Genomic DNA, 18,141 nt, shown 5'->3' with positions numbered 1-18,141 from the left:
AGGGCGATACTGGGATGTGCTCATCTGTCCCCTGGGCTGGTTTGGCAGGGACCCCTCTGTGGATTGGGGGAAGCGGAGGGTTACTCTCCCTTTTCACCAAAAAGAGAATCACCACCACCTTTGCAAAAATAGGACTTCACCTTTATATAGTATTATGCTTTAACCCCAGCTGGCAGCTAAGCACCCACAGCCCCTCTCTCACTCCCCCCAGTAAGTGAGCAAATCAGAAGGGTAAAAGTGAGAACTCACAACTTGGGATAAAGATACTACAATAGGTAAAGTAACAGCTGCATGCACAAGCAAAGCAAATCAAAGAATTAATTTACCTCTCCCATGGGCTGGCTGGTGTTCAGCCATTTCCAGGTAAGCAGGGTGGAATTCTCATTACAGTCCCTATTCATGGACCAGACCATATGGGGTAATGTTGCAATGAATTCCTCTCTTTGCTCCTGCTCCTTTTTTGGACTTAGCCACAGACTTCAGTCCCTTAGGATTTTACCTGCTCAAAGTGGAGCCTTGACTATGTGTCTCAGTCTCTTCAGGGATGTACCTGCTGCAACACCAACATAACCACAGACACAGATGCTTTGAGATGCACCTGCTCCAGCAGGAATGGATCCACAGCTGCTTAGGGCTGCTCTCCCGCGTGGACTAATCCCGGGTCACATTCCTGTCAGCTTGAGTTCACACTGCAGCGGCAGAATGTCCAGTGTAGCATCACAGACACATCAGGGATGGCCTGGGCATTTGCCAGCCTGGTGCTCTGTCACTGCTGGCATCAGGATGTGGCCAGGCCTGGCAGAGTAAGATGGTCAGCAGTTCAGCAAGGAGCAGAACCAAGGAGCAGGCACTAACCAGGCTTTGGCGTGCAGTGAGGCAATCAGACCCCATGGCAAGCCCAGGACCCAGTCACTGAATAGCTCAACAACAGTAACAGCTATAACTTCAATCTAGCACCTTCAGATCAAACCTGTCATTATCTCAAACCCTTCCAGCCCCACACTGGCCATCAAAAGGACTGTTGTGGTTTAACCCCAGCTGGCAGCTAAGCACCACACAGCCGCTCCTTCACTTTTCCTGCAGAGAATGAGGGAGAAATCAGAAGGGTGAAAGTGAGAAAACTCATGGGTTAAGAGAAAGACACTAAAATAGGTAAAGCAACAGCTACACACACAGGCAAAGTAAACCAAGAAATTCCTGGGAAACACCACTTCCCATGGGCTGGCAGGTGTTCAGCTGTCCTAATGAAAGCAGGGCTTCCTCACATATAATGGTGACTTGCAAAAGCAAATGCCATGATTCTTCCTGTCCCCAGTTCTTTCTTCTTGCCCCAGTTTTATGTGCTGAGCATGACACCATATGGCCTGGTATATCCCTTGGCCATGTGGATCAGCTGTCCCAGGTGTGTCCTCTCCCAGCTTCTTGTGCACCCCCAGCGCCTCCTTGCTGGTGGGATGGGCTGTGAGGCAGAAAAGGCCTTGACTGGTGTAAGTGCTGCTCAGCACTCACTGAAACGTCTCTGTGTCATCAACAGTGTTTCTAGCAAAATCCCAAAGGTAACTCCATACAAGCTACTATGAAGAGGGTTAACTCTATCCTGCCTGAAACTAGTACAATGTTAGACAAATTCACTTGGAAGTATATATGTACAGTATATTTATTACTCAAATTAACCATCCTAGTTGAAGGATGGTGTTTTTCTGCTTTTAATTTCATATATTAAAACCTTCCTATTTACTGGAATGTAGAAAATCTAGCTGCTGAATTATTCTATGTTGCATGCTTTTCTTTTATCTTTTCTCAGTCACTCTCCTGGTAATTGTTAATTGCCTCTCCTAAAGTCAGGCATGAATCCTGCACAGATCTGTGTGGCTTTCACTGCAGACACATCTTTGTCCAATTCTGTGGTGCTGCCCAGAGACAATTACATCTTAATCAGGGTTGTGGCCTGTTTAAGCCCAGAGATACAAAAAAGGCTTACAAATGAAAGTACTGCTTGCCGTGGAAAAAATGTCTTTGGGTTAGGTTCCTTACTTGGAAGACTGGTGGTGCATGTGGACTCTGCACATCACAATGGGGATGTCTTCCTGCACAAGTCCCCACTTTCACATCCCTGGCTAGGCAGGAGAAGAAATGTTTTTCTGATGGTGATGTTTGTAATTCATTTCTGACCGTACCATCAGGTTAGGTTCTCATGTCACTTCTTGCTGCTGTTTTAATTTAAAATGTGAGAACAACATTTCGTTTTAAAAACATATCTTGTTGTTACATTGACTCTGAGGGTGTTCTATCTCAGCTCTTCAGTAATGGCATCTGGGCTAACACTCTCAACAGTATCTCAGGATGTATTTCCACAGAAAAAGTTTGGCCTTTGACCCTTAGAAGATATGCAGCCTGAAACAAGAGTACCTTTGAATTATGCTCTGTGCATTTCCTTTGTGCTGCATCCGCAGCTGTGACCAGGTGTGCGCAGCAATGCTGAGCAGAGGATGGAGCAGGTGTTGGGTGGCAGATGAGTGGGTCAAAAGTAGAATGGATCAAAACTGAAACCAGCACTGGCTCTCCTGGGTTCTTTGCTGCACTTAGACGGTTAATCTAATGTCGTAATGCAACACTAAGGTCGTCAAAAGCAGAGGAAACTCTAATGTGTATCTGTGGTAGGCACAGTTGTGATGCTACTGACTCTGAGCTGCACCAGGAAAAAACATTTCTTCCAAGTGCTGCCCTTCAGAGCATCACTATGGCTAAAACAAAATGAACAAACAGTTGCTGCAATTTCCACAAAACTGCAAAAAAGTTGCCTGAAGCTCTGATTGAAAACCTGTGTAGCACATAAACAGCTCAAGATTTGCAGATCCCTGTAACCTGTATTGGAAGTAATCTTCTCTTTGCATGAGCAAGAACTACACTGACTAGTGCACTTGGGGATAGCAAAGGCTCATTTATTTAGTGTATCACTCCACTGATTTTCTGGCATGCTGTTTGGTGGGGGAGAATAGCTTGTGGAAGTGTGTTTTTCGTTATGTGGGGCAGTGATTTGAGGATGTGGTAGAAAGGAGCCTGGGGGCATGGGGACAGACGGACCGTGGATGCATTGGAAAAGCTCACAGAAATGGCCCCATATGCTTTTGTTTTGTTTCCTAACTTAATAGTAGTGGACAAACCCAGCAATATGTTTTCCCACTTTTGAACTATCTAAAACAAAGGGTTTTAACTAGCATCCTTTTCTATTTATAAAGGATCATTTATCTGACTTTACCAGGAATATATCAAGCCTCTAGTACAGAAAGCTTGGCAATTAAAACATTTTTTCCCCTGAAAGTCCTGAGTTCTGAAGCCCAAGATGCTCTTTAGATGGGAAAGCTGAGAGTTGTAACTGTTTTAAATAGTACTTTTCCTTTTTATACAGTGGGAAGAAATTGGCGAGGTGGATGAAAACTACGCTCCGATACACACATACCAAGTATGCAAGGTAATGGAACAGAATCAGAACAACTGGCTTCTGACCAGCTGGATCTCTAATGAGGGGGCATCCCGCATCTTCATCGAGCTCAAATTCACCCTGAGGGACTGTAACAGCCTTCCAGGAGGACTTGGGACCTGCAAGGAGACTTTCAACATGTATTACTTCGAATCTGATGATGAAGATGGGAGGAACATCAAAGAAAACCAGTACATCAAGATTGACACCATTGCTGCTGATGAGAGCTTCACAGAGTTAGACCTCGGCGACAGAGTGATGAAGCTCAACACGGAGGTGCGGGACGTTGGGCCCCTGACAAAGAAGGGATTTTACCTGGCTTTCCAGGACGTGGGCGCCTGCATTGCCCTGGTCTCCGTGCGCGTGTACTACAAGAAGTGCCCGTCGGTGATCCGCAACCTGGCGCGCTTCCCCGACACCATCACGGGGGCGGATTCCTCGCAGCTCCTGGAGGTGTCGGGTGTCTGCATCAACCACTCGGTGACCGAGGAGGCACCCAAGATGCACTGCAGTGCCGAGGGGGAATGGCTGGTGCCCATCGGGAAGTGCTTGTGCAAGGCAGGCTATGAGGAGAAGAACAACACCTGCCAAGGTAAGGGTTCGCAGGGAGGGCGCTGTGCTGAGCTTCCAAGCGGGTGGGCAGCTGGGCTTTCTTCTCTTCCATGGCTTTTGGGCCTGGTTGAGTTGGCAGTGGTGGGACAGGTTCTCACTTCCACTGACGTCCTTTGAGTAAGAGTTGCAGCAGGAAGCCAGAGGCCTGGGCTGGATGTCGTGGCACTTGACACCCCATTTGCAGGTGCTTCTGGTGTTGCCAACAAGGAGAATCTGGCATTCTTCTATTACCTTTGGAGCACTGTACTCTTGGGTCCACGAGGCAATTGTAGTCTTAACTGTCATTTAGAGATTTATGTTATTTTTCCTCAGTATCAGGTTTTCCTTATGAGTCTTAGAAGCCCGGTTTCTTTTTTTTTTCTGCACTGTACCCAGGAATGTTTGAAGTTAATCTCTCTGTAGAAGATGCATTTTGTTTTTGTATTTGGAGGAGTGTGTTTTTCTGTCTTTATCACTCTATGGGGGGCTGGGTGTTTGATGTGGTGTGAGTTGATTGATTTTCCTCTCTGGTAAATAATTTAATACAAAGCTGCTCAGCTGTTCAGAGTTAAACTTACAGCCCCACTGATAAAAATGCTTCCATATGTGCTGAAGTTTTCCCACAAGTAGCTGGCTGAAGTTGCCCGACTGCTGGTCAGCATAGTCTCCCGAATCATCAGAGGCCTTGTGCAAGAGATCTAGGGTATCTAAAGCTCAAGACTCTAAAAAGAATATTTACAAAGAACAACAGTGTACGCTGAATGTACAATATCATTTTGTGGTTTGCTGTATTACATGCTTGTTTATAAAATTTGCCCTTCGTTTGTAAATATGTAGCAGGTAGCCCAAAACTAATTTGCTTGCAAAAGAGAAGGTAAACAATGATTTCAATACAGTTTGCTCTTTGCAAAATTAATACGTATTGGTTATCGGTTCCATCTCAATTGGCTTCTCTTTGCAGGCACTTAATAATGGATTGTAATAGATACTGTGGGGAACGCAGAGGAATTCCACTTCAGCTGAAGTCTGTGTTGCATTTTCTCTTCACCTCACTCCAGACACTGATTATTGTTTGTAGTGCAGTACAAAGAATAGATCAGTGCATACCCACAGCAAACTGTGGTCTTGATCCTTTAGTCCTTGGCCACAAGCTTGTGACCCTGAAGATAGTTCAAATCTCTTCAAAGGTTGACATGGAGAGAAAATGTAATGTTTGAGAGAAATGTTTGTGTTGGAGAAGCCTCTACTAAACAGCATGTGGAGTGGTGTTTTTGAACAGAATAGTATCCTTTTTCTACAGATGTAGTCAATGCAGCAAAAGCTGTCTTGATTTTGCTTTTCCTGTGCTAATAAAGATATTTCTCCTTTTAGGAGGGGGGGAGAAGAGACTGACTCCATGTTTGATACTGTACAATGGAGGAGCTAAGATCAACATTATTCCAAGTTGAGGAAATACAGACTGCCACAGACGAGGGATGTTGGTTGATAGATCTGCCAGGTTTTGCTTAATCATGGCAGAAAATACCACGTCACAAAATGACAAGACACAGATCTGGTGCTAGGTCTAGAATTTTTGGAGGAAAGGAGTCCTCTGTTAGTCACCCTTCAAGTCCTGTCCTCTGATGCTACATTTCTCAAAGCACACTTAGAGGTCTCATAAGAAAAAAACAAAAACCCAAAAAAAACCCAACCAAAAAAATAGCCCACTCCCCCCCCAAAAAAACCCACTCTTAAAAAAACCAACTATGAACCAAAACAGCAAACCCAAAAAAATACATATTTAAACCAGAAACCTGAGACTATCATTGAAGAAGCTGGGCTGCCTGTAGAAGGATTGCAGTGTTGAGATGGCAGTCGGGGATGTGCTTTCAGAAGACCTTAGTGATTAAAAGCTGTGCTTTCCGTTTTTAGGTCTAGGTTGGTTTTTCTTTTAATTTGTTTTTCTTAAGAGGGGGCAGTATGTGGCCTCTCAATTTATGACTGTGTTGGGTAGGACTGTGATCATAATTAAGAAGTGTAAAGATGCTTTGTGGTGGTTTATCCCTGCCCTGTTCCTAAGGTATATTCACATAAACTGCTCTTTATCTCATCTACAGACACGATTTTTATCACTTTATTGCTCTAGAGGTGTTAAAACCAGTAATTCTTTTTTTTGTGTGTGTGTGGGGTAGCCCTAAATTCCATCACCAAATCAATGGGACTTGAATGCCTATGGCAAGTTCTGTTTGAGGGCCCCATTTGAATGTCCTGTGTTTACCCCGGGTCATTGTGCCAAGCTTTCCCTGCTGCTTGGCTCCAGGATGCTCTGTTGATAGGAGGCATTCAGCCTCAGGCAGTTCAGGAGGTCTGTATCCAGCATGCATGGGAGTTCATGTCGATATCCCATGTGAGTAAAACACTTTCTGCTTTGGTTATTGTTACATTCACAAAGATGTGACTGTCTTCTAGGGCAGTGAGGTTAAACTTTGCATCCCTGAGCAGAGTAAGTAACACCAAGAAAGGTCCTATGTATTTGTAAACGCTCAACTTTTTTTTCACAGTCTGATTGATGCTAAGGAAATGCACTCCATGCTCCTGGCTGACATAATGTGTAGCTTTCACAAACACCTAAATAACTTCTGACCTTTGGTTTGTAAATCACTTGGGTGCATCTTGCAAGCGGTCTCCCAGTTTGCTTTCACTCAGTAGCAGCTTTTGCATCACCGTGCTTTGGGAAACATTTTCAACCCAGAAGAGCCTGGCTTTGTTTATTAAAATTTCTCCAGCAAAGATGACATTTTCCAATCTCTAGTGTCACGTCTGGACAGAGCACGCTACACTCTTTTATTAGAGGTGATGTAAATCCCAGTCATCCTCACAAACATATGGGAACTATTGAAATCCCTTCTGCCTACAAATCATTAATTGGCAATGATGTTCTGAATTCATCATCTTGTCAGCAGGGTTCCTGTTTGAAGAAGGCACTGACAGTAACAGCTGAGCAATTTCTCTCACTGGGGACTCTGAGGTTGTAAATATGACATGGTCTAATCTCCTTATATAATGTGCTCACTCTGTCAATTAGTATAGGCAGCTAGGTAGTAGTTACTGTAAAAAACTCAAACTATTTGGATTTTTACACCTCTTTTGGCAACATGGCACATTTATCAGAAACTGCTAGGGAAAGCTAGAGGTAAATTGTGACTTTGTTAGGACATGCTTGTAAAGGACCAGTGTTGAGGTTCATTATTCACAGGAATATATTGCTGTGCTAGGTAATAAGAGAAATTTAAGCAGTTGCTCTGTGAATTTCTCTGCTGGTTTCCAGTGGTGGTTTGGTAGCACTAAAGGACTGATGGTTATGGGCTTTGCTTCAGTTCAGATGGTGCTTTCTGAATGGACCCTTGAGGAAAATGCCTGCTTTAAAGTCTGCTTGGCCAGTTTCAAGTTTCCTAATAGTGGTCTCTGCCCTAGCAGGCAATACTCAACCAAAGCTGAGGGACAGATCCGAAAATGCTGTAAAAATCGGTGTAGTGCCACTGGCATTTCTCCCTTTACCCATTTAGGGGTTTGACAAAAAAAAAAAAAAATCTGCCCAATCTCTGCTTTCCTTCTTCCTGCACTGGCATAGGTGAGTTTTGTTGTAACTTTAGTTTTAGTTGCTTACTGTAAATATCAGTACTCAAACCATTGGGGTTTGTGTAGGAAATGAATATCCTGACAAGGGCACCTTCTGGCACTTCTCTTTGCATTCATCCTCACCTTCAGCCCAATATGTTTTCAGTGAGCAGCAAGAAGTATTTATTTTTATGCCTCTAAAGACAGTTGGGCCCGTGCAACTGGAAGAGAGGGGATGTTGACATGTTAAGCTAATGAGAGCCAAAAACTTTTGCAGTGGTGAGGTCCTGGTAGTGTCCAGTGGGCTGCAAATGTAATTGATTTTGCATAGCCTGATCTTTTTTCAGAGCTGAAGCACAAATAAATTAAATATTTGAGTAAAGAAAAAATGGAAGAAAAGAAAACTCCTCAGAAGGAGAGCCAAAGTGAAAAGGTGAGTAATGAGGTCAGGAGGTCATGACACTCTCCTTTCCGAGAATCAGTGCATGCTGCCACTTGAAGAGACATCAAAAGGAGTACAGCTGGTTTTAGCTAGCTACCAGGTATATAGACAAGCTTAAAGATGTTAGAGGTGGACAAAATAATGGGGGAAAACTCAGTGATATCTTTCTTCACCCTTGATGTCTTCTGAGGAAGAACATTGAAACTGAGGGCTGGAGGAAAGATGGGTTGGGGTATAGTTTGTGGTTTTGGAAAGGAGCTGCTGCCAGAAAAAATACCTGGATTTTTTTTTTTTTTTTTTGGTAAAACATCTCTAGAATGTTCAAGCGCTTCTGCTGTCTTAAATATTGATGTTTGTTTGATTATTTTTCCCTTAATCAACTTTGCTGAACATACCTCAGTGCATTTACAAAACCATATTTATTTTTGCTGATTGTTCATTACTTGTGTTGTGATTTAGCTGAGCCCTTGCCAAGAGAAATGAGTTTCTTACAGAAAACAAGGGCTGCAGAAAAATGTTGTGTTCACAGGTCATTTATTTTGGACTTAATTAAAACTAATTGACACCTAGCTTATGTAGTTTAGAAGTTTACCTGCTGAATCAGTTCCTGGATGATTTTGTTGCTGGCTGATTGGGGGTGAAGCAGAGCTACTCATCTTCCTCCCAAACAGCAGAGCAATCAGTGCAGGCTGTTTGAAGGCACTTTCCCAGAGCAGTGATTGCCATCCCGTTGATGAGCCACTCGAAGGACACTCAGAGGCAATTGTTTATTTACAGCTGTGCAGGCAGAGGTAGTGACCCTTGGCTGGTGAGGAGCAGAAGGTACCAGCTGTGGAGGGCTGGGAGACAACTGAGGACTTAAAATGGAGTGATGACAGAGGCCTGATTTGTGAATGAAACAGACAGCTGATACCACAATAAAGAAAACCCTGTGTATTTGCATATTATGTGTGGTTTTCTCAGGTGACGCAGCACAGGACCTCAGCCATTGCCTTCCCTATCCCCTTATTTCTAGAAAAGGAAAAATGCTGCTGCACGGGTAATCTTATTCTGAAACTTGGTCTTTTGCTCCAGAGCAGACAGTGTTTCTGGTTTTATGCCTGATACACCTGCAGTAGGGGGGCAACTTTTCTTCAGTCCATTCCACAACTTGCCTGCCTCTCTGCCTCATGTTGGCTGAATTCTCTCTCTCTCTCTCTCTCTCTCTCTCTCTCTTCCCCCCTCTCCTCCTCGTTACTTATGCTGGAAAGGCAGCATACTGCTAAATCCTGCCTGTCTTGTGGGAGACTTCCCAGCTGGGACTCAGGTGGATAAGGCAAGTGTGCTTTTACCTTCGTAGGGGAGTGGAAAGCAAGCAAAGTCCAGGGACGATAAAAAGAAAGGAAAAAAATCTCTTTTTAATTGTTCTACTGGGAGGTGATTACATGGCAAGAAAAACAGTGATGGAAATATTTGTTATATGGAGAATACTAAATCTGGAAGTACAGTTGCTCCTCCAGGGAGTTCTTTGCCCATCATTCATACTTCTTGTGCGTTTTTCTGATTAAAACCAAATTGGCTGGGAATATAGCATGCTAGGTGTTTATATAATTATGAACTGAAGTACCTAGTTAATTTTAATTAGTCACAAACCCAGCCAGTGTCAGAATAGCTGAATTTCTGGCCACACAATGTGTATTCTCTTTTCAAATGTAAAGAAAGTCACTTGAATGCAAAATGCAGTTGTCACTGAAGGGAGAATGGGCTTCATTCTGTAGAGAGGTATGTGCATGTATATATTTAGGTGTTTTGTTCTGCAGCTGAAATAATTAACAAGAGCAGGGAAATGTTTTGCACAGATCAAAACTGTGTTGCAGCAGGACTGATTAAATATTACTGTCTTTGTTTTGGTTTGTGTGGGTATATTTGCCCTCCTTTCTGTAGGAGGCATGGTGTCCATCTATGTGCAATGGTTTGTGCTTTACTAATGAGCTGTAACTTTCTGCACTACCTGGTATACTCATAACCCCAAGGACTGAAGATCTTTTCCTTGTTCTGCAGCGATGCTTTCAGGCTGCTGCTTTGACCAACTTAACCTTCCTGCTCCTTGCAGTCTGGCTGCTGTGCAGTCACCTTTCAGAAGGACAGTTAAGAAGTACTTTATTCCCTTCACCAAGTGTAGATTGAGCAGTGCAAACAAAATAAGGTTTGGAAATGGCTTCAGAAGTGTAAAATGTGAAGGTCATGTTTGCTTCTTAACCATAAGATATTTTGGGACAGATCTTAGGGTATGCTTTTTAGTCTGGCCCTAGATAACTAAATTATATTTACTTGATGCTGCCTTTTTTTGGTTTTATCATTCCTGAAGATACTGTATCCATTGGTAGATTAGGGAATTTATTAAATTATGGGATGGCTGAGGTGTTGTAGGACAAAAGGAGTGTTGGCCATGGTGTGGTTAGATTCCTTTGATTGCCAGCTTTGACTTTGAATGGCTTGGAAACAGCTCACTTATTAATTGTGGTTTTTTGAAACAATTAAGGACTCTGGAAAACCACTACGGATAAAGTGCATGAATGCTTGTTGGCAATGCAGAGAATTTACTTGCCTGGATTTAAGATACAGCTGTGCCCAGCTGCCCGCTCTGTCCCAGCGCTGGAAGCTGCTGCTGGCTCTGTAAAACTGGATCGCTTGCCCATGACTGATGTGATCAGTGGAGTGCTTGTCCTGATGTCCTGGCCTGGGGGCACTCTCCCTAGATGGTGATCTGTGGCAGAAGGGTCGCTGCAACCACTTGAACTGCCAAGGGTCTGCTAGAGCTCGTTTGTCAGAACCCTCATTCTACCTAATTTATATGGGGCATTAAAATGAAGTGGTACTATTGTTTTGCTCATAATTTGGGTTTTCGGTTTTGTATTTTTCATTTAGAAGCACTTAGCAGTAGTTAATGATGTGTTGACATTTCAATAATAAGCTTTCCTCTCTGCATGCTTTACATCTTGACCATTTTCACTTGCTCTGGGTTAAAATTGAGGCTGAAATCCAGGCTCCACAAAAGCAGGCTACAATTGTGCCTTGTATGGACAGATTCACAGCTTATATTTTATTTTATTTCCTTAGCTGAATAAACTTGTATCCTTTACAAGGTAAGTGTTCAGTAGAATGAAGTAAGAGCAGTGAAACTACAATACGCATATCTGTAGAAAGAGTTGAATCTGCTTTTCATGGTAAAAGAGATACCCATTCATTTTGCTGGAAGATTGTTCATTTTTTGTCACTGAAGAAGTTATTCTAGTATAGACAGAATTGTATGCATGAACAACACAGGGTTAAGGTTGTATTGAACATGGTTCTGATGAGCTTCCATTTTTGATTTCCCTCAGGGTGGTTAAGAGGTTTTTAATACTGGAGCAAACTCAGAGGGGTAGGCATTACATAAACCCCAAAATGTATACACAAAACAGATTAGAGAAGAAAACCCCAAACAAACCAAGACAAAAGAGGCAATTCAAGGCTTGTGGGTGTCCCTTATTTCTTTCATACACCTGTCTTTATAAATTTATATCCTTAAAAATACCGCTGAAGTTTGAAGAACTGGGATTTGAGATGACAACTTTCTTCTCACTGTAAATGACAGTCAATCAATTTAATGCCAAGAAAAATTCTACCTCCCTTCTCCTGAAAACTCAGGCTTTAAGAGCTGTAGTAAGTGGCAGTATCAGATCAAGCTCCCTGGCTGGGGGGTTTGAAAAAAGACTATCCCTGCCTGCATGCCTCCTCGTGCCACCCACAGTTACTTTCCTGGAAGCAGGATGGGTGGGAGAGGATCCACATCAGCAGAGCACCTTCGTCTGCATCTTCATGCTCCTCACAGAGCCTGCTGTGGCAGTGATGGTGTGGGCTCAGCCTCCCTGACAGGTTTGCCTGACCAGTGTGGCACTGGGGGTGGTGCTGGCTTGAGATGTGACCCATTCTTGCAGTGACACTTGGAGGGGTATCCTGAGCCAAGTCCTCACAGCAGGCTTTGACCGGCTTATGAGTAGTTTTGCTGCCACTTGAGAAGTGAGTTTTTTCACTTTGAGGAAAGAAACAGTTAATGCAGACTATTAAAACACCTTCCAGGTCATGTGGAGGGCTTTTCTCTGTTGGATCTATAACTACTAACTTTGTGAAATAGGTCAGAGTCACTATTCCTGGTTTTGCAAACAACAGACTTGGGCTGGAGACTGAGTTATTCAGTGCTATTCAGAGACTAGAGCCTGAACCAGGATTTTGGATATCAGTGCTGTGCTTGATCTCATGTGCTCTTTTCATGCCCTTAGACTAACCTAAAGCCCTTTTAAGATCATTCCTCTCCAGGTGGATTCATTGGGAAATAACAATGAAATTAACATTCCTCTAGAGATGGAATTTGGACAGAAATTGTCATTTCAAAAGGCTTGCTTTTGTACCTCAGGTAGATGCTTTCTTTCAAAAAACCACTTGGCCTGGAGGAGCACTTTCTGAACAGGACTCTCACATCACCAAGATGCTCTGCCTAGTGTGGCAGCTGTGCCAAGGAATACATCTCTACCCAGGGGTTCATTTCACTACCAAAACATCAGCATTACTGACTACCAGACACTCTGCATGTATATAAAAAAGCATCCCTGCCCCAGCAGGCTGTCCAGTGTGTGGACTGTCTGCATGTGTGTGACTGGTATTACTGCAATAAAGGGAGCCTGTCTAGGGAGCCAACAAGATCTTTGTTGAACTCCAAGTGATGGTTGCTACCCAGGTGAAATCACTGTCTCCTGCCCGGGCTGGGAGTTGCTCTGGTACAGCACTAATTCCACAAATTACACATTAGAGGGCTTGCACCAGATTGGGCAGTCTGTCATCCCACTGCAGTGGTGACAGGGGTCACAGTGCTGCCTTCGAAAGCTGTCTGGAAAGGAAGGTTTTTAATTACTGCAGAGCATGGGGAATGTGCTAATTTGTAATTTGGTGGAAGCACCTGCAGGCTGCAGCTTCCCAGCTCCAAAGTGCTTCTCAGAGAGCTTGCAGCCCAGGCAGTAATAGAGCTAGGGGTGTGGGCTTCATTACTGCTGGGGCTCTGGCAGGTTCAAGAAGCGACAGCAATGATGGAATCTTGGGACAGGAGCCAGTGTTTTATTAGTATAAATCCAAGGCAATTGGGCATGTTAATTACTGGAAGAAATTCACAGCAGGGAGGAAGAGGTCCAGGATGATGGGGAGATGCCATATATAATTGCCAAGGTCCACAGATGCCCTGTGACCCTGTGCTGCTGGGATTTCCTGCATTGCAATGCTTGACTGGCAGCAGACTGAGTGTTGTCATTGCAGGCTGCAATGTCTAGAGCAAAGTGCCTGCAGAGGGAATATGAGGCAAAAATAGCTTAAGGCTCACAGAGTACTGTAGCAAAAATAATCATGGGACTCTCCAGTACCAAATCAGATGTTGGTCAGGGCATTTGTAGGCACATGAGTGTGGTGGTAAGGGGTAAGCAGACATAAGATGTGATTTTACTCTTCCTGTCCTAGCTGATTTTGAGTCTGATTTTTGCTTGAGCAATTGATGCTCTTTTACTGCCAGAGCACATGATCAGCAAGAGACTCTTTATAGAAGTGAAATGCTACAAACCTATGAAGAAAAAGGCAGGTGTCTTCTTGCAAAATAATGTTTCCCTCTCTGCCCATCTGATGTCCTCAGTCAGGCTCAGATAAAAGCTTTTCTCCCCTCCCTGGGCACAAGACTGGCCCATATTATTTATTTATTTGTATTTTTTTTTTAGAAGAGCTTTTACATTATTTTTCTTTGCTTTCACAGTTCAAGCATGATTTAATGTGTCAAAACTAGTTTGCTTAGCTGGCCTTGATTATCTTGCATACTTCCTTTAAAACAGGGCAGTCATCCTTCCAGGCACTGCTGCTGCCCAGACAAATGAAGTGTCACAGCAGCTAGGACCTGCTCTTGTGTTGTGACAGCAGCAGCATCCTTCAACAAAGCCGTCAGCAGGGAATTTAGACAGGGATAATGCCTACAGATATGGCTTGGGTCAGGGCAGCGTGGGCCCACACAGGCAGATGTGGAGACACGCTTATGCTCGGGAGACTTCATCGATCATTCATGTGCACAGGCATTCTGGTCCAGATTGAGAGTCTGGCTAGTACCAGAGAGAGAAAGAAACCATCCTGTTGGTGCCTGCACTAGTGAGCCTGGCAGGAATAACACTGAGAGACCTTGCTGCAGGGTAGTGCTGCCAGACTGATACATCTGGTTGCAGGTTTCCTGGCAGAAATGAATTGCAGCGTGATCTTTTGCATTTTGTAGTCAGTGGGGATTTTATCATTGATTTTGGTGGGAGTGAGATGATAATCCTTTATGATATGTTAACTAAATTATTTCCTGGCCTAGATCTTTATTAAGTGTCGTGTTGACTGCCAGCAGAACACAGCCTATAGGAAGGAAATTTAGTTCATGATAATTGGTATAACTCAGACCTATTTGTCAGCAAATGGTGTGATCCTGATCTTCGCACTTCCCAAATAACAGTTTCTGGCATTTTGTGGTTGTCTTTTTCTCATGTAATGCAGGAGGACACAGGCTGAAGTTCATCTACCTGTTTCTGCACTCTCCTCCATTGAGCAGAGTAAGGAAGAAATTTTGAGTTGCTTCTCACTCTAGTTCAAAATGGCATAACAGCCCCTGAGCCTGGCTGCAGGACATGGTGCATTGTAGGAAGCCTTCCCTAAGGTGCTGCTGTGTGCTCAATGAGCAAGAGCTCTGCACTTGGCATCCTCACCATTGATGTCTTCAGGCTCTTGTCTCCTGGATGCATCAGTAACACTCAGCAGTCAGGTCAGACATCTCCTGGTGTGTTTTTACTGGGTGTGTGGGATGGCTGCCAGCTAGAAATCTGGTGCTCAGGGTCTAGTGGAATCGTTGTGTGAGTCTGTTATTGACAGGGCTCTGACCGTGGCTAATGGCATTGACGAGTTGTGTCATCCTGATGGTGAAGGCATTGGGTCATGCACTGGCTCTGAAATGCAGCATGTTAAGTGCACTGGTAGATGGGGGGAAGTGCTCCCTGCCAAATCCTGCCCTTCTGAAATATTGTGGGACTGTTTGATTTGATTTAGTGGCCTCTTCTTTTGTCCTGCTTTGTTTCTTTGGCTCGGGTTTTGTTTGGGGTGGTTTTGTTTGTTTTTTGGTTTTTTGTTGTAGTTTTCATTTTTCGTTGTCTTTTTCCCAGTAAAAGACTATGCTAAATCAGACCTTGGTGTGTAAAACACTGGCCAGTGTTGTCTGGCGGCTTGATTCCATGACTCTGTAAACTGACACAAAAGTGTTTATTGTTTATCAAGATCCCTGTGCATGACTCCTTCTGTGTCTTCAGCCATTCAGATATGTGCAAGTCATTTTGCTGTAGTTTGTGAGCACTGTGCACACAACTAAAACCACAATGCTTCCAATGTGGCATCTGTGTTCAATACCTTGTGAAGCTCTGTGCTAAGAAGAAAAAGAAGTATTTAACAAGAAAAGACAAACTAGCCCAAACAAGAATGAATGTTTTCAGGTGAAGGCATTTGCTCTAGGTTGGAAGCATAAAAGCACCTCCTTAAAGTTGTAGTGCTCATTTCCACTGAGCTTACTGTATTTTGCCACTCTGGTTGGGAAGAAGCAGAGGCAGCCCAACAGTCACACTGAGTTCTCTCTGTAGGACTGAGTGTGCATTGAGGGATTTAGTGAGAGGCACCTGTTAACTGCTTGTGTGCTTCTGGCAAGTGGGTGAGGGCCCATGGAAAGCCAAGCTAGAACATCTCTGGTTGTGGAGTCCCCTTCAGTGTTTTGCACTGCCTGTGTGCATGAAAACAGCATGGGCTGTGAATATAGAGAAACAAAAATATTCCTGAAAGTTTATTGAGAAAAGGCTTCTGGTTTAACAATTCAAATTTTAAATGTTTCAAAGACTGATTTCCAGATGCCATTGGGAAGAGTGTCAGGCCACATTCAGATTAGCCTTATTGTTCCATAATATCTTACTGGAGTACAAGGTTAATTAGTACCATAGGCAATATGCATTATTCATCACAGCAATCAGGCTTTTCTTCTACTGGTCTGTTGTATGCTGCAAATGTTTTCCCTTCCATTAACAAATTCTTGATATATCATTTTCAAATTTAATCCTGCCAAATCATATTTGTGATATATAAATTATCTGGGCACTCTGATACTGATGAAAAAATACTTCAGGTGTCAAAAGTACTATAATTTTAATGTTCAACTCCTGGCTCGCTTGGGCATAAACCTGAAGGACCATGGGAGCTACAAGATGATTTTATTAATGCCTGTCTTCAACCTGCCCCAAACTGGGGATAGCACTGGTGACACAAGTAGTGCAGTTGTTTATAGTAGTGTTTTCAGTGCTAATTATCAGCAGTATTTCATTGCAGGTGTGCAGCACTGAACTTGTGTTGCTGCTATGGTACTGTGGCCGCTTGCAGTACTCCAGCATCTCAGTTCCTGACATTTGTGGCAGGGGAAGGCTCTTTGCAGCAGGGCTCCTTCAAGCAGGAGGGCTAAACATGAGGTGCTCTTGGCTCCTTTGCAGAGCCAGGGTCCCTGCCTTGCTCCAGGTAGGTACCATGTGGGCTGCAGCTGTCAGCACTGGCTGGCAGGTTTGCAGAAGGTCTAGCAAGTGTGGTTTTCACTTGCAAGGTGTGTTTGTGGTGCAGAGGGTTTGGCCTTTCTCTCTCACTTGGAGAAACCAGCGCTACCTCATCCTCAGGTGGCAGTGTGTCCACTGAGAAGAGTAAAGAAGGAGGAGTTACACAGTGAACTGATTCATCTGATCCTTGCTCATTTTCACCCCTGGGGCCCTGCTGCCCTCTTTGTCCAGCATTCAGGAGTCTGAGTCAATCCCATATCTGGAGATTACTGTGTTGAAGATGCCTGGCATAGCTACCGGAGCAGCACTTGGAGAACATGGTGATGCCTCTCTGCCACCACACCTACTGACAGAATAGTGTTAGTCTGAAAGATATCTGAAACTTGTTTCACTGCTGCTTTCAAGCTCTGATGTTTCACCCTGGCTACCCTTTCTTCACACTTCTGGAAGAGTTTTCCAGCCTTCTGTCAGTTGTACACATGTGCATTAAAGTGTGTGGGATGGGCATTAGGAGGCAAAACTGAGACACAAAACTGGGTGGCTTGCTGAAGATCACACAAAGCAATTTTGATGGAGCTAGAAGGCTTAGGCTTCCTGCTTCTGCCTTCCTTGCTTCAAGATCATTAGCAATTTTTCTCATCTCTCTTGCTGTCCTGAAAAGGATTTAGGCATGAACTTCCTTTCTAACATAAGATGGGTTCGCCTCCCTGGACAGCTGGGCGAGTCTTGCAAAGTGATGTTGTGCTGTCAGGGCCCTGGGGGAGTAGCTTGAACTGACATAGCTGGAGGATAAATATGGCAGATTTCTACCTTAAATAGCCTGTGGCAACAAATCCACTGCTCAGGCAAGGAATGCTTGAGATTCCTTTGTGTTCACATCTGCAAGTAAATATTTTCCGGCACCCTGACTCACTTCCCTTCTGCCCCTCTTGTTTTGTATGTGCATTGTTCTCTCCTCCCGACTCTCCCTTTAGGAGGAGCCAGCTTAGGTGACTGCTTTTCTGCTTGCCTCCTCCCAGCTGGCATGGAGGGGAAATCCGAGGGCAGGATTTTCACAGTGGAATGCAGAACACAGTGTTTGATTTGTGTCAGATAACAGAAAAGAAACAAATGCTTTGAAAGCGAGTACCCCTGGTGTGTCCGGGGCTTTCTGGGGCAGTTTGGAAACAGCTTTTTAGGGAGAACAGGCAGGTGGATAAGTGCCCAAATTACACTTATCTGTCAAACAACTGGCAAATGTCTGTGGTCTTTGACTTAGATGCTGTTGTGATATAAACAAATGAGCAGTCACAGGACTGTAAAGCGGTGATGATGAGTATTATTCTTTTCTCCTGATTATTACCCACTGCTTTGAAACAAGTAGTTGAGATTCTTGTCAA

The 18,141-nt window shown here is 43.9% G+C and overlaps 1 protein-coding gene across 17 annotated transcripts in view; it reads left to right on the top strand.

Annotated features, from left to right (window-relative positions):
• The window catches only part of EPHA5 (EPH receptor A5), a 195,789-nt gene that overhangs the window by 40,529 nt on the left and 137,119 nt on the right, over nucleotides 1-18,141 (top strand). For all 17 annotated transcript variants that reach the window (XM_005484643.4, XM_005484639.4, XM_005484642.4 and 14 more), the window contains exon 3: nucleotides 3,410-4,073. In XM_005484643.4, coding sequence (XP_005484700.2) covers nucleotides 3,410-4,073 — 664 coding nt within the window. The remainder of the gene's footprint in view (nucleotides 1-3,409; nucleotides 4,074-18,141) is intronic.

Source organism: Zonotrichia albicollis, chromosome 5 (assembly GCF_047830755.1).
Source record: "Zonotrichia albicollis isolate bZonAlb1 chromosome 5, bZonAlb1.hap1, whole genome shotgun sequence".
NCBI lineage: Eukaryota > Metazoa > Chordata > Aves > Passeriformes > Passerellidae > Zonotrichia > Zonotrichia albicollis.
The sequence above is the reverse complement of the archived record's forward strand: the minus strand, read 5'-3'. Positions and strand labels throughout refer to the sequence as shown.